General features: G+C 34.2%; 1 protein-coding gene across 1 annotated transcript in view; it reads right to left on the reverse strand.

Annotated features, from left to right (window-relative positions):
- NPAS3 (neuronal PAS domain protein 3) overlaps positions 1–13,975 on the reverse strand; it is an 846,643-nt gene that overhangs the window by 583,345 nt on the left and 249,323 nt on the right. Inside the window, 2 exon segments of the mRNA XM_079127214.1 lie at positions 4,528–4,578; positions 4,690–4,934. Of these exon segments, the coding sequence (XP_078983340.1) occupies positions 4,528–4,578; positions 4,690–4,934 (296 nt within the window).

The following is a 13,975-nucleotide window of genomic DNA, read 5'->3' on the forward strand; positions in this document are numbered from 1 at the left end:
CCATCTGGGTTGAGACAAATGGAGCCAGAGACCAGAGCAGAGAATTAGGTCCCTATTCTACTGAAGATGATGGAAATAAGAATAGGAATCACGAGAATCAAGTTTCCATCTTTTACCCTACTCTCCAAAAAGCTCCATAGGAAACTTTTTGCTCAGAACTAAGTTCTACCATACGCCTGTGTAAAAAGAAAAAAGGAAAGCCATGGGCTAAGTGTACATGACTGCATATCAAATCCAAGAAATTTCACCTCATAGGTTTTTAGTAAGGAGGAATATGACACTTGTCCTCACGCATGAATGTCTCTTGGAAGAAGTAAATGCTTGTCAGCATATGGTAAAATGCCAAATCAGGATGTGGAGAACCTCCGAGCTCTTTAGACCAAGAAGACCCATCACTCAGACAATCTTAGAATCTCTACCTTTGTACTAAAACAGAAATAATTTTACAAAATGCTCTACAAGTTTTGGGGACAACCATTATAGTTGTAACTCAGTGTTATTCTAGAAGATCATCTATATTCATTTATCCTGCAAGACAATTGTAAATGAACCCACTAAGCATCATTGTTTAAAAAAGAGTCCGGTCTATGTTAAAGGATAGATACCATGTTGTTTCAATAAAGACTGCAAATATCTCCTCTCAGAAACAACTACAACTTAATTCACAATAGATACCTGAAGAGTGAAGGGAATCCTGTGCAAGTGGTAAAGCTCTTCACTAATGTGTTCAGGCAGTTTTAATCACCATTTTTCTTGCATATTTTTCAATTATTCCTTTCCAAGGGCTAAGGGAGTCTTATATTTTACATATTTTAGCATTGTTGGCTGTCACAGACATAGGCAAATTGTTGTTTAAAAGCTTCAATATTTAAATTGAAATAAAACTTATGCTTACAATGGCAAATATTCCTGGATTAATAGAGTTGCAGCAGACGCACTCCAAAAATTGACTAAAGTCTGTGATATTAGAAAGACAGAAAATTTATCTAGTTTTAGCAAATGTCAAATCAGCAGCTATTGCTTTTAAGATTAATAAAAGATATAATGGTTTCTAGATAGCCTCTAAATAGAGATTACTATGAATGGAGAAGTGATTTACCAACAGTCACCACAATGAGATTTCTTTAAAGGTTACAATCATCAGTTATTTAGCTGAATGAAACACTGCTGAGAATGCCTGGTCATTTCTTGAATAATGCATAATGTTCATTGTAGACTTGAACTGTATTATAACAATACAGATATTTCTAAAATAATAGAAAAAAATATCTGTTACCTTCCAATTGCTTAACATATCATTTCCATGAGGTAATTGACTCAGGACATATTACACACTGTCACCTGAGTGTTCTTCCTGCAAGCATAACTTGCAATAATCTGTATAAAATGGGTATCACAAAACAAACTCATCAACCTTTATAGACTGTTAAGAAAAGATGTGATAAACACAGGGCAAAGGAAAAGACCTTTCTGAAGCAGTAAATTAAAATGATTAAACTTCTACATAGTTGTGTGGGACAAATTTAAATTTAAGCTTTGAAATTTAATTATTAACATGATCAACTCATCACATTAAAAAATGCTGCCTACATAGCATAAGTGCTTTTTATATAAATTTCAAATGCCTTTAGGTTTATTCAAGAGACTGCTTGGAGAGGCACAAAGTATAATGTCTATCGTCTTTATTGTTGGATTATGAACTGACTTCACATGGTGCTGCGGGCTGTTTATATAAGCTTGTTTATCCACATGAACTTCTTCAAGGGCACAACATAGAAGACCTTAATAAATTAAAATGAATTTCTTTTGATGTTGTTGTTTCATGAATGTTTGATCAGAATGAGTAGCAGTTTCGCATTAAAGAACTAGAGTAAGGCAATAAATTGTACGTATATTGTAGAGCAGAAGCAGCAGATAGAGAGTGCCTAGTGTCTTTTTAGCAACTTTTAAGAGAGACAGCAGAGACTTCATGGAGTCACCATACATATATATTCAGTTCTAGCCTATCACCAATTTACTAATAGTGGAAGTGAACATGTACTAATGTGGATGTTCTGATATCATCTGGCTAGAACTGTTTAAATAACAAAGTCTCTCGTCTCCTTCCAGGCTCCTAAACATCCATCCGGGCCTCCTTATTCTTCTTCAGGGATACCACAATGCCCTTCCATAGCCAGCAACACCCATAGGAGGGCAGACTATGTTTTATCTTCTTATTCACCTTAATCCTAAAGTTACAGAGTTGAGTTGATTGAAGGTCAACAAAGTAAAAGTCAATTACTAGTCACAGTCTAAAGCTAATAAAATTTTCATCTGGAATGTTTGATGATAGGGATACAAAACAATGTTATTTATTTAAAAAAATTATGTGAAAGAGTGCTAGACAGAAGGCAAAAAAATGGAACTTTTGTCTTAGATCTACTAACACTTAATTGCAAAGTTGTTTTTATCTATAAAATGAGGAAGTTCTACATGATCTAAAAGCCTGCCTGCATCTGTAAAAGGCCATAATTCTAAATGTAAACTAGACTATTACAGCAGAGAAGAATGAATGAACAATGGAGACATCAAATTTTTCTACTTCAGTCACCAACACTACCAGGAAAGACTATTCACTGCAAACTCCTTTTAAAATGAATATAAAACAAAAGATAGCAAAGAAAATACAAGTCCAGTTTAACAATTTATTTCAAATTGATTAATAATATTTTTTCCATACTGTGGAGTTTCTAACCTATTGAACTTATCATTTCATTTTGTATGATTTGGCATAAACGTGGAAACAGTCATGCCTCAAACTAGAGTGAAAAAAATAAATCTAATGTATATATACTAAAATTATATGCACATCTTTACTTTGGGAAAATTCACTATTACATTAGTACCTAGAAAATGCATTAGTGTCTTATCAAGTTGATATCCATGTTCTAGAGGGCAGAAGGACTATAAAAGGACAGAAGAATGTGCCTTCATTTATTTGTCATGGGCTAACTTGTACTGACATCCTGTCCTTGAGAGGTAGCTCTGTTGTGTGTTCTCCTTAACCTTAGAGTGTCACATATTCTAGATCAATGGTCCACAAACTATGGCCTCTGGGCTAAATTCAGAGGCTGCTGCCTGTTTGTAAATACAGTTTTACTGGAACACAGCCACATCCTTTCATTTACATATTGCGTATGCCTTATTTCAAGCTATCATGGCAGAATCGAGTAGATTCCAAGACCTAAAATATTTACTATATGACCGTTTACAAAAACTGTTTGCCAACCACTGCTCTAGAGAAAAATAACCTGTTAAATTTAAATTCTAATTTTCTTCCCCCCATAAGCATACCATAGTTCTTAAGTAAGTAAAGTATCCCTTATCTGAAATGCTTGGATCAAAAGTGCTACAGATATGAGGTTGTTTTCAAATTTGGAACTATCTAGACATATGTAATGAGATATCTTAGAGATGGAATCCATGACTAAACACCAAATTCATTTATGTGTCAGATATACATTAGACACAGAGCCTTTTACACAATATTTTAAATAATTTTTGCACATGGTATGGAACCTCCCAGTTGTGACATCATGTTCAAAGTGTTCAAAGTGTTGGGGTATGTTGGGTTCAGGATCTTCAGATTAGAGATGCTCAACCTATAACACATTCATACATGCATGTACACATACATGACCAAAGCTCTCACTGTGGAATTATAAACAAACACTACTTTTGACCTTTTAATTCCATCAGAGTCCTATAAAAGAGTATACCTCCCCATCAGTACCCTTTCCTACAACAGCTAAGACTGTTGGGATTTTTTCAGAGGTAGTTGAAAGGTGTCATCCCAAAACTAAAACACTAATCCAGCCCTTCTAATGCCCAATTTTATTCCAAGTTCATCAAGGGCCGAAGTACAAGGTTAGGATGTAAGACTCTAGTAGACGCTTTAAATCACATGCCTTGAGTAACACAACTTAAAGACAGAAAAATCAATGGCTAATACCACATATACCTCAGTAAATAATATGCATACATATTCAAATGCTAAAAATGCCCTAAAGTATTAGAGACTTGGGGAACACACAAGAAAATATCTGTCATGAACATCAGAGTAAAAAAGACCCAACATTTTAAAATAATGAATTTAAAGAGTAACTGCATCAAGGATTTGAAGAACAAATATGTTTATAACTTTTAGGCAATATGTCTATAGAGAAACATGAAGCATTAATACATGAATTGATTTTTATGGTCAATAAAATCATTAACTCAAAAATTCCTGCTCAAGTTGGACTCTCTTCCTTTCTCTCTTTGGTTACTTAAGGCAAAACTTATTAGTTTCATCCTTTAACAACCATTTCCATGTTCTACCCATCAAGAATAATTTATATGTATTAATATAACATACATTAAATCCAAGAATCACTAATATGTAAATCTACTCATTCTCATTTTTAAGAAATCCCATATAAAGTAGCAGTATATTTAGGCTGACAGACTTTTTGAAAATAAAATAGAAATAGAAGAGGTTTATTTCACCTTCACATGGTGTCTTTCTCATGCAGAGTTCAGATTTCCACATTTGTATCCCTTTAAAGGATTTGATATGCAGGAAAAGAAGAAAGGATGATGGTAAACATTTCAACTTAGAGACAGCTGTAGACCACCATATGCCACACTGAACTGTGACCTAAAACTTACCTTTTACTGATGTGTTGGGTGGAGGGCCTTCCATTCGCAAGTTCCACGGAGGGTCCCCCTGATTAGCAAAGTCCCTCATTTTCAGATAACTAATTGTAAGTCGAATGATGGATGCCTTGTCAAGCTGGCTGGTGATGGCTGCAGGAAGAGGCAACAACTTGGCCAATTCATAGAACTCAAAATTTTCTTTCCCCCGGCGGGAGCGAGCAGCATCTCGGGATTTCTCCTTTCTCAGTGCTTGTAAACTGAAATCAAAGTAGTGAGAAAGTGTTGTTTAGAATAAGTGATTCTGTCATCAGACAGAAACTGTTTTCCTTTTATTTTCTTTATTCCCCAGGAAAAATCTACCAAAAACTACTTAAAAATTCAAGGGCCAAAGTAAAATGAATTGTAGACAATGTGATTAAAATCATAAATTCCATCTCTGGTCTCTTGTCACATTTACTCCAATGAGTAAAAGTAGCATTTTGCTCACTAGGTTTATTTTTTCCCCTCCATTGTTCATGCACTGAGATGTAGTCATTGTTTCTAAGACACAACATAAGGTTTACAGGTGAGGCTTGATGTTATCAGCTATAAACAATTTAAAAGATTGGGTTTGCATTCATATACCTATTCTCAAGCTAATGATTTGGTTCATTCAACTCTCATTACCATAGGCTCTTAAACCATTAAAAGGAAACATTGTGAAAAATTTATTTCAATTATAATCTTGGGGAACAAAAGATAAACACAAACACAATTCACTTTGACAGAATCAACAAATATAATGTTGATGTTTCCAGCCCTTGGGAAGGATCACGACACCTTCAGTCAGATGAAGAAAACATCACATTGAAAATAAAGATTTCAATGCAACCTTCAAAATGTGCTGATATTTGGTTGATAAGAGAGCACCACATTCTTTATTAACAGACATGCATTAGTAAATGGATATTCTCCAAGATACTAGAGAATACATGACCAAAAAAGTCAAACTTTAGGATAATATAAATTTAATGTTGAAAGATAAATCCCTGTCTGGGTTATTAAAATTTATAAACATTATAGACATATTACTTCACAGAAGAGGCAACAGGTGGGATCCAGCATTTTTCTTTAACTATTCATGTGCATTTCTGTTTGAAGTGCGCTCATATTGCTAAGGGCAGAATCTAGCACAACTGAAGTTGTATGTGAGCATCTGATGGGAGAATTCCACCTTCTCTGAATTGCTCTGCTTTGTGTCTGATGAGAAATGCATTCAGAATCAGACCCTGATGATAAGTAACTGAGTAATATTTACATTACCAAGATACTAATAAGATCATATTAAATTATCCATGTCATTGAACTCTGAAGGCATTTTAAATCTTTGAATCTAGCTTTCTGGTCTCCCAGCATAAAATAACAAGAAAGAAACAAGAAAGGAAGCAAGTCCAGAGGAGTAGATAAAAATGGGTTCAGCAATGTAGCTCCATTCTCTAGTAATATACCATGGAGAGTTGGGGTTGTAGCTCTAAAGATATTATGTCTATCTGCAACCAAATATACATATATATACATAATATATATATATTTACATATATATTTGTATATAAATGTAATCTGGAATAGAACAACCTTGACATTGTTCACAGTGAAAATTGCATTCACTGAAGACCCAAAAAGTATCTTACTGATTATCCTTGTAATTTAAGAAATGCCATAACGCTCTGGTCAGATATTTACTAGGTTAATATCCCAATCAGGTTATTATGTTTACTCTATTAATGAAAGATTCCTTATTAGCTAAGTATGTATATCTTAAAACTGGACAAGTAAATGCTATCATTTTCAGAATAACAGCAGTCACAGGTGACACACCTTTGTCCCTTGATACGACTTAGATAATAACCATAGGCAGAAACATCGCTAATTTACAAGAAACAGGGCACTGATTTCTCATCATCTCTGTCTGCTTTCAATTGATTCTATTAATGATCAATTTTATTTTGTTACAAACTATGTACGTAAAGTGAGAGAAATCTTAGGATCTGACAGAGTGTAAGTATACCAGGATCTAGGTTAACATCTTAGGTAGAAGAATCTTAGACCTCCCTTTGTACAATAAAAACAATTTATCTAACAACAGTTAAGTTGGCTGTGCCAAAGGAATTAAATTTTTTGACATTTTCTCCACCACTTGTAAACAGGGGAAGATGCAGTGGTTCAACTTCAGTGCTTTGCTTTTTTTGTGTTCTTGTAATCAAATACTACTTCAGAAGGTGTGCTATGCACACACTTTTTGGGTTCAGTAAATGACTATGATAGAGCTCTAGAGCAGGGGTTACAAACTCAAGGGACTTTAAGGTTAAGGCAAGAAATGTCAATGAGTGAAGAGGGCTAATAGGGGCTGTGGAGAATGGAGAACAACAACCCTGAAAATGGGACATCACACAATTTCAAATGACCAGTGCTTTGGGGAAGGCTTGCTTGGTGTTGCCAGGTTTCAAATGTTGCAACCTCTAGTGAAGAAATTCTGAATTTCCATACAATAATTTCCAACTTAATTTTGTCAGCTAATTAAAGTTCTTAAAAATGTCACAAGTCCAATAAATAGTCAAATATAGATCATGGAGTCACTTTACAATTGGGTGCTAATTTGGGAAGCCAATATTGAAAGTAGTTTTACGTGGATGTTATGTGTGATTTTTCTTTATATGTGTCAACCATGTGCTCATAAATGGGATATTATCAAATTAATATTCCTAGTATCCATACCAAGAATTTCTCTATGCAACCCAAAGTGGAGGATTAAGGAATTACTCTGAAATTGCTATTAATACATAGACTTGTTTATAAACTAAGAAAAAATTAATGCATATGAGGACCAGGAACATAAAAGGAGGAGGGATAGATAAGGAAAGGTAGATGAATGAACACTAGGCTACAGTTAGATAGTAGGAAGTTCTTGGGTGCCATTGCACAATAAGGGTACCTACGGAAAACAATCATACACTGTACATTGCCAAAAACTAGAAGGGATTTCAAAAGTTTTCAGCATAAAGAAATCATAAGTGTTTGAAGAAATAAATGTGTTTAACCTGATTTCAACATTATGCAATATAAACATATTAAAAAATTACATGTCACCCCATTAATATGTATAATATGTATATCTTTTATGCTTTTTACTGTCGGTTAAAAATAAATTAAAATGTGGTTTGATTAGAAGAGAAAAGAATTGATCCTCATGGAGAAGCAAAGCTCAAGATCACAGAGGTCAATTCCAAAGGCTCTAAAGGATAGATAGAAGGGAAACGGCCTTTCTATGTCTACTCAGGGAAGAAAAGTAAACAGGTATTAATGGCTTTGGATGCCTCTGCCTAAGCATCATGTTTCAGTTACTTTTCTAAAATGATACTGGAAAGGACTTACTTTATGTACCTACACTGCTACCCCCTTGTTCTTCTGTACATCTTCTCCAATTTTTTTTTTTCTGTAACAGACTATATCATCCTACTGGAATAATCTTCTTGGCCATAATTTTAATCATAAAGGTTTTCCATGACTCCTGCATCACATCATTATACATACACTGCAGTTTAAAAGAATTTCAGAAGGATAGCACTGTGTCTGTAATAAGTAGTAATTGGTTTTGAGGGTAACAGCAATAAAACACAGCCAAAGGATTATAAAGGTGGTTGAGATGCTGGTATAATAGATGAAGCTAAAGACCTTAAGACAATAACACAGATTGTCAATTAATCTTTTGCTTGCTTTTATAAAGTAAAGCCTAGTTAGAAGCAATTTTCAAATTGAATTAAGGACTACATTAAAGCCTAAAATAAACTTTGTATATTTTGTTCTAAATTAAAAAAAAAAAAAGTGGTTGCATTTCTGGAATATTAAAGAAAGAATAAATTGGTTATAGATGAGTTAATGTAATAGTACCAATCCATCTAAAGTGATTGACAATTAGTTACTTCCTGAGCTTAAACTTCCCACTGCTCTAATGTTCTTCCATTCAAACCTTGGTTAGCAGAACAAAAAGTATCTCCATTAATCCTTAACAAAGATTATGAAAATGTCAACTCTCTATGGTGGCTATGTTTTCATTCTCAACAAAAATTATGACCACAAACAAAAAAAAATCAAGAAATAATTTTAGTCAAGCGTGGTGCACACTGCAGCACTCCCAAGCTGCCTGTAATCTCAGCAGCTTGGGAGCCTGAGGTAGGAGGATCTCAAGTTCAAAGCCATCCTCAGCAAAAGCAAAGCACTAAGTAACTCAGAGAGACCCTGTCTCTAAATAAAATACAAAATAGGACTGTGGATTTGGCTTAGTGGTTGAGTGACCCTGAGTTCAATCCCCAATACCCCCTAAAAAAATAATTTCAAAAGACACACAGGTATTTATATACACATATATAATACATTTCTAGGATATAAATATGCAAATTTACATGTATATTTTCAGTAGCTAGTAAATGGTGTTCAGATTATCAACAGGGGTCCATATTCCCAACCAAAGGGTAACAATATCCAGTATTTCCTCTTATAAAACATGAAATGTGGAAACAGACTTCCTGCATGTAAATCCTAGTTCTACTACTTATTAAAATTGAGCATTATTTAACTTCTAGTGCCTCAGTTTTTCTTGTCTGTGAAATGGGATGATAATATTATCTACTACATAAATTTTTGTTAAAAATAAAATGTTTTTTTTGGTGTATATGTGTACAATGGTGCTAGGCACACAGTAATACAATGTAAGACATGATAAATGAAAACCTAACTTGCTTCACACTGACAGTTCTATTTTTTGAATGTCCGCAATGCTCATTTATAATGTACACTCTATTCTTATTAAAATGATTCCTATTCATTAGTTCTGGCATATTACATTGGGTTCATAAGAAAAACAATAATCCTTTATTGCTTATTTTTCTTTTTATTATTATTATTATTCCTATGGTCTATCCATTGTATATCACAAGTGTACTCATTGAGTTGTTCAAATACACCTACATATGTTTAATTAATGGAAGCTTAAAGGTATATAAGTAAATTATTTTCTTACAGGATAATAAATAGTCATTTTTTAGTAGACCAAACTGAAAAAATGGCACTGAATTACAGGAAAAGCAATTTTATTGAATAAATAATTTTTAAAATTTTTTCTACATTTCTATTGGTGCATTACGATTGTACATAATAGTGGGATTTATTGCTAGATATTTACACATGCATACAATATAAAAATGTGATTTGATCAATATCATTTCACAATATTTTCCCTTTCCCTCCCTCCATTTCTCTTCACCCCTGGTCCCTTTCCTCTACTCTACTGGTCTCCTTTCTATTTTCATGAGATTTCTGCCCCCAACACATTTTGTAATTGTAATAAATATGTAAACAGTTAAGAGAATGGATTACTTAGTAAGATTGTGAAAGCACAGTCAAAGATCTTTAAATGACAATGATAATCCTTACTTGGAAAGTATATATGTACTCTTAGAAGGAAGGTGATTTCTCAAAATACCTTCTAAAGATTAGAAGTCTGAAAGTTCTCTTAGAAGTTAGAACCCTATATCCAGGACCATGGAGAGCTCACCCAGGACATCTACTGCTCTGGGAAGTATGGAAGTTAGACAATATCTGTCCTCCCTGGCTGCCATATTAGGGCCAAAGCCAAATTATGAAATTCTGCTTAAGCCAGAAACCACTACCAAGTTAAAGAAGAGGAACTGCTAATATCACAAAGCCTACATACTAAAATTGACATGATTTGTAAACTTCATGAATCTCTCATAGAACTAGATCAGGGTGTTGATCAATTATTGGGTTACTTGTCCATAGTGGGGAAAACAGAACTTTGGGCTTGATTACTCATTAAATTAATAAAAGTTATTCTTTGTGGTTGATCAAACTTAACTTTGAAAAATTGATTTCTTTGGTTTCCCACTTTATCTCATGGAAATAATACAGCTGAACATTTACAGAGGATAACAAAGAGTGAAAATAACAAATAGTCACAGAGAAACAAGGAAGTCAACTTAACTAAATATTTCTTCCTCTCTGGTGATTTCTTCATAACCATGTTTTCATTCATTTTTATATTTCATAATATTAATAGAACAGTTTTTTTTTTCTATTGACATTATTGATGTATCCACACTATCTATCCATGAAAATCTTCTCTCTACACCTTGGTATGAACACCTTTCATATAAACTTTTAAGAATACAATATCTGGTCTTTATAAAGGAACATGGCAGGTTTTGATTACCTTACTGTAGGGGACAGGAGAGGTAGGGTCAAAACTACTTTAAATTTTACCTTTTTAAAGTACTTCTAAGGATCCACAAAGGCAGGTTTTTATGGATTTTCCTACTTGTTTTGCTTAGGAGAACCCAGCACTACAGACTTCTACTATTTATCAATTAATCTGGCATGCAGCCTCAAAGGAAGAAGGTCGACCTGTATTAAAAATGCAGCCATCAAAAATTCATCAAAGGCTTCAGCATTTTAACTCATGAACCTTTGAACACCTGCATACTTGTCAGATCTCTGGTCATAGTTAACGGTGAAATCTATAGTTACTCCAGTACCTACACCTGCCTGACATGAGCTGAATGAGGAGGCTTCCCAGGGAAAATATGCAATAAAGATTCTGTAAGCAATGCTTGCTCTTCCTCCATTACTTTTAGTGAAGCAGCCCTCCCTACATTGACACCACAGAGTTAGAAGTCAATTAAATCAAAGAAAAAAACTCTTTCAGGAGTATTTTTTTTTTCAGCATGATTATAAATATCAGCCTTCTTACAAGGTAAAGTAATAGAGAAATGCATAAACAACTATTACCTGGTAGAATTATGAACAACAAAGCTCCCCAAATTGAAGTCTTTTAATGCTTTATAAGAAAAGGTAATAATTTCAGAAATCTTCATTTAATTTCAGAAATCTTCATTTAACATGCGAAGAAAGCTGGGCAGTATAGGCTAGAAGTTAAAACTGGAACCTTCAAGTTCAAGGTAAGAACTATGCTGCTTAACTAATGCACTGCTCATAGCTGTCATCATTAATTTATGTTAGCCTCTGTAAACATCAAGAGTATAATAGGCCAATTTCACAACTAAATATAGATGCACATTTTGCCCTTATATAAATGGCAGATTGCTGCTGTAGATCATCACTGCAGCAACACGTCAGTAAAGATGCACTGTTTGATGGTCTGATGCGCACACAATATATAAAACCAGTTGTAATGGTTGTTTGGAAGCAAAGTGTAACATAGCAGCAAAATTTCATTTGTTCCACAAACTCAGGATATATTAAGCTTGGCTGACAAAGACTGTTTGATGTGCTAAATCAGTTTGACCTTCATTCTTGCTTTATTTTTCTCATTTAACATGTGAAATGACCATTATTTTTCCACATGTAAGAAAATATTAAATTGATTGCTTAAAAATGTGTCAAAAACATCTGTAACTGCTAACATTTGATAAAGTATCAAAACCAAGATGCATACTTACCATTTCTAAACTAAGATATATTCTGATTGAATAATCATGACCCATTTGACTTGTGGTAAAATAGATCAAAAGAGTAATTAAAGCCATTCAACAGAATGCCTTCCCTCATCTTCAGAAAATGTCTTGTGTATGTTTGAACTTAATAATTAAATTAATTGGTTTTAGCCAATGAGTGTTTTTATTCTTAACACTTTAAATAAGAGGATTTAATTCCAGAATGAGTCATTAGAATAGTAATAAAGCAAGCTGAGAGGTCTGCACAGCCCTTTTCAACCAATGTTCACCTTGATTCAAATAACCCTTGAATGAACCACAGCAAGACCAAACTATTCATTGTATGCTGTGGGATCTGCCAAAAAAACCTCGTGAATCAAAGTGTTTTGTTCTTCATTTTCCCCTAGAACTTTAAGCTTACAACTGTCTGTTCCATAATAATGGAAAAAACTGCAGCTTTATCAAGTAATTTCTCTCCACCCAATAAACAGCACTTTACCTTGGAGCAACTTGTATATTTCACACCTTAAATTTCTATTTACCAAATCAGCTAATCACTTCACAATTGAACTCAGAACAAAAAAAAATTATCAATTAAAGTGGTTGAAACTCCTGCAAATTATCATTTAGGAATGAAGTAATTGCTTTCATCAGGGCAGAAAAGCCCGCCAGAACAGAAATGTCACTTTAGATTAGTGTTCTCACTCCTGAAGCTATGGATGACACAGCTGATATAAGACTAAATGCCAAGACCAATCAATTGCTTTTGTGGCTCTGCTCTGAGCTGCTGTAAAAGGGGCCATTTTCTAGGATCTACTCTTCATTATAGTAAATGCTATCTCCTTGGTAACATAATTCCATTTCTCATAAATTCTGTCTGAGAGCATTGTCCTAACAATGGATGTTTGTGGAAAAGAATGCTGTTGGTTTAATGCACAGAATTAAGTGTGAATGGCTGTCAAACTGCTATAGTTTACTAGTTCTTAAACATAAATTGAAGTCTTATACATTAAAAAGAATTCTTGGGGAGAAATGAATGTCCTGAACAAGGGGAAGATATTGTATTTGAAGGTTTTGTGCCACTGGTTTAGGATTTTGACTATTCTAGTATTTATCTGTCCTGTACATTAAATCAGTCGGCTCACACCAGAGGTGGGTGAACACTTCACTTACTTTCTCAGCAGTGTAGTTTGCAAATGTGAAACCTCAGAAGAAAATACGGACTCATTAGGCAACTGCATGCGATTTGTGAATAGACACAACTGTGCTTTAAAAAAAAAAAAAAAAGTGTTCTTTGAACTGGGCCCTTCCTGGAAAGCATCCAGATCTTAATTTGTATTGTTCATCCCCCTGAAGTTACAAGAATCTGGGTTGCAGGCTCCAATTAAAAGGAAATTGAAGAAGCTAATATAGTGAGAAAGCAGCAATTCCCTGCACTGCTCTCTTCAGGTCTGAAGTTTAGAAAGAGATTCAGGATCACGGGTCTTTGCCTGACATGGGATAAAGGCTTTCTCATCCTGGTGAGCACACATGTGTAACTTCCATTAACAGTAACAGGAGGCGTGAGCACACATTGAGAGGAAGTCTGCTGCTAAATATTTGAAAGGGGCAGAGCACCTCTGCTGAAAGGCAAAATGAGAGGGAATGGTGGGCACCCTTTGACAGCAGAACATTTTACTGACCATGCAAAGAGGAACTGCTGGAATTCCTAGAACCCCAAGGAATCACAGCGCATTTTTCAAAACATCATTAGCCAGAAAGTACACATATTATTTTTGTTTTCTAAGAGTATT

This window comes from Sciurus vulgaris (assembly GCF_902686455.1).
Source record: "Sciurus vulgaris genome assembly, chromosome: 2".
NCBI lineage: Eukaryota > Metazoa > Chordata > Mammalia > Rodentia > Sciuridae > Sciurus > Sciurus vulgaris.